At 43.5% G+C, this 2500-nt stretch overlaps 1 protein-coding gene across 1 annotated transcript in view; it reads left to right on the forward strand.

Moving 5' to 3' along the window:
* The first annotated feature begins 498 nt into the window (after positions 1-498).
* The window catches only part of LOC119577639 (flagellar attachment zone protein 1-like), a 13375-nt gene continuing 11373 nt past the window's right edge, over positions 499-2500 (forward strand). Inside the window, 2 exon segments of the mRNA XM_037925205.1 lie at positions 499-626; positions 2443-2500. The exon segment at positions 2443-2500 is cut by the window's right edge and continues 164 nt beyond it. Of these exon segments, the coding sequence (XP_037781133.1) occupies positions 499-626; positions 2443-2500 (186 nt within the window).

The following is a 2500-nucleotide window of genomic DNA, read 5'->3' on the forward strand; positions in this document are numbered from 1 at the left end:
GGGGGAAAAAAAGAGGTAGAAACCCTTTTCTTTGATGTTCTTGGCAGCCTGGTGCTCTGAGAAGCGGACTTTCAGGAGATATGAGCTTTTGAGGACAAACACGTTTTCGACATGGGAGTCGGGAGCAGCTGCCATGATCTCGTCGGCAATGGCTGACTCAGGTTCGTTAACCACGTGTCTGTCCAGTCTTTTGAAGACCAGCGTGAGCTTGGCCTTCATGTCGGGGGGGAGCACAGGAGTGAACCCCAGGTTCTTTAGCATATCGACTGTCGTGGAGGAGAAAATTCTTTGGGCATGGTCGTCGTCATCGATAAGAGCAAGATATCCTTCATGGATTTGATAGTACCGGAGTACTCTGACATTGGCCTCAAAGAGAGCCTTGGCAAGGGCGTCCCGCCGGTTAGGGCCGGGGCCGCCTTGAGAAATTACTTTGACCTTAATCATTTTAACATGAGTGAGGTGAGGTGAGATGAGGGGATGAAGTTGATTTGAAGAGAGATGAGAGAGTTAGGAAAGCCGGAAATAGAGGTCCTGGACTCGACCCCCTCTAGTGACAGTCTGGTGGCGGGATCGGAGTTTATGTGTTGGGTAACTCCCTTGCTGCCAAACCTTGCTATAAAGGGACAGTAGGTGAGAGCGCACCACCCAGACGAATACAAAAGTCCCGGGGGGATTTATGTAGGTCCAGGTGGCCACAAGAAAGGGAAGAAGTTTAGTAGGAGATAAAGCACACCTACAGGTCACCCCAGACTGCTGGGCCTCCCTATACAGGTTTCCCTGTGATAGAGAGAGCTGCGGGTCTGGGGAGAGGTGTAATGTTCCCTTGTCACCGTCAGTAGTCAACAAGAAAAAACCGCTGAAGGCAGTGGCAAAGCAAATAATCTCTGAAGACAGAGATGATTTACAGATCATTTACGTTAGTGGAGAGGTCAGAATAGCGGAAAAGATTCGCGGCGCGATTGAGGTCCCGGTACTCCGGGGTGGCTCAATGACACTTTGAGGTTCTGTTTTGCTATTATGGTTACTCTCTTGGCATTGACTAGGTGCTCGTGGAACCTTCAATCACAGTATATAGACACGATATAATATATATGAGACAAGAAATGACTCTGGAAATAAAGATCAAGATTAGCACTAATCACAGTATATAGACACGATATAATATATATGTGACAAGAAATGACTCTGGAAATAAAGATCAAGATTAGCACTGGTACACAATTCGTGGGTGCAGATAATTGAAGTTTGGTGTCTTTGCAACCGTCTTTATAACTCGGGTCGGCTCGCTAGGCGGGGCGATGACCCGTCTTACAGGAAAATAGGTGTGGCTGATCCAAGTGTCAGCTTAGGTCGCTATTTCCTGATTGGCTGGCTGCGGATCGTCGCAATTCATAGGTCCGCCCTTCGATCGGGCTTTGAGGGTGATTTTCCTATGATGCGGAAATGACCAGATTCTCCAGAAAGTCAAGTCGCGGGTACTGCCTGGGACGCGTCCTTTGTCCGACCTGGGTGATATACGAAATCGGTAGTTAAGAAGGTCACATCTGTGTATTGTAAATTGATCATATTTTCTCAGGTCAGACGTTTGCGTTGTTAACTCTAAATATAATACTTTCATATATGCATACATACATATATATGTATATATATATTATAATTATATATATATATATATATATATATATATATATATATATATATATATATGTGTGTGTGTGTGTGTGTGTGTGTGTGTGTGTGTGTGTGTGTGTGTGTGTGTGTGTGTATGGATGTATATATATATATATATATATATATATATATATATATATATATATATATATGTGTGTGTGTGTGTGTGTGTGTGTGTGTGTGTGTGTGTGTGTGTGTGTGTGTGTGTGTGTGTGTGTGTGTGTGTGTGTGTGTGTGTGTGTGTGTGTGTGTGTGTGTGTAAGTGAGTGAGTGAGTGTGTGTGTGAATGTGGTGTGTGTGTGTGTGTGTATGCGCGTGTGTGTGACTGGTTTGATATTTATATATTTCATTAAACATATTCATACAAAATCTTATTCTCACTGAAAATAAACAGAAATTCCCTAGAAAGCTAATTTCCCCTTGACAATCCTGTGGTTACCCTTTATTCCCAAAATAGGAGGCAAATTCCCAAAAGCGAGAGCAATAATCAGCTGGCAGAATTATCGTGCCTTTGTCACCTTGCACCATGTCACGTGACTATTCTCTCGTGACGTCACACGTAAACATACATGAGGGAATGTTTGAAACTTTCATGGAGCTGCACGTCCTGCGCCTGCATTTTGACAGCTAATGTTTTCTTTGCGATGACTAAAAAATGCGGAACGACTGCATATCTGTGGAGTAAAAAAGGTAATAAAGGGCGTCTGTATTGGTACCGGTGTTAAGTAAGCGTGCAATAGGAATTTGAGCTTTATTTTGTAAGTTTTCCAGCGAAATTTATGTGGCAGATGATCAACACTGGGCTCTGATTTTGGTACAAAACTTGGAT

Source organism: Penaeus monodon, chromosome 10 (assembly GCF_015228065.2).
Source record: "Penaeus monodon isolate SGIC_2016 chromosome 10, NSTDA_Pmon_1, whole genome shotgun sequence".
Classification (NCBI taxonomy): domain Eukaryota; kingdom Metazoa; phylum Arthropoda; class Malacostraca; order Decapoda; family Penaeidae; genus Penaeus; species Penaeus monodon.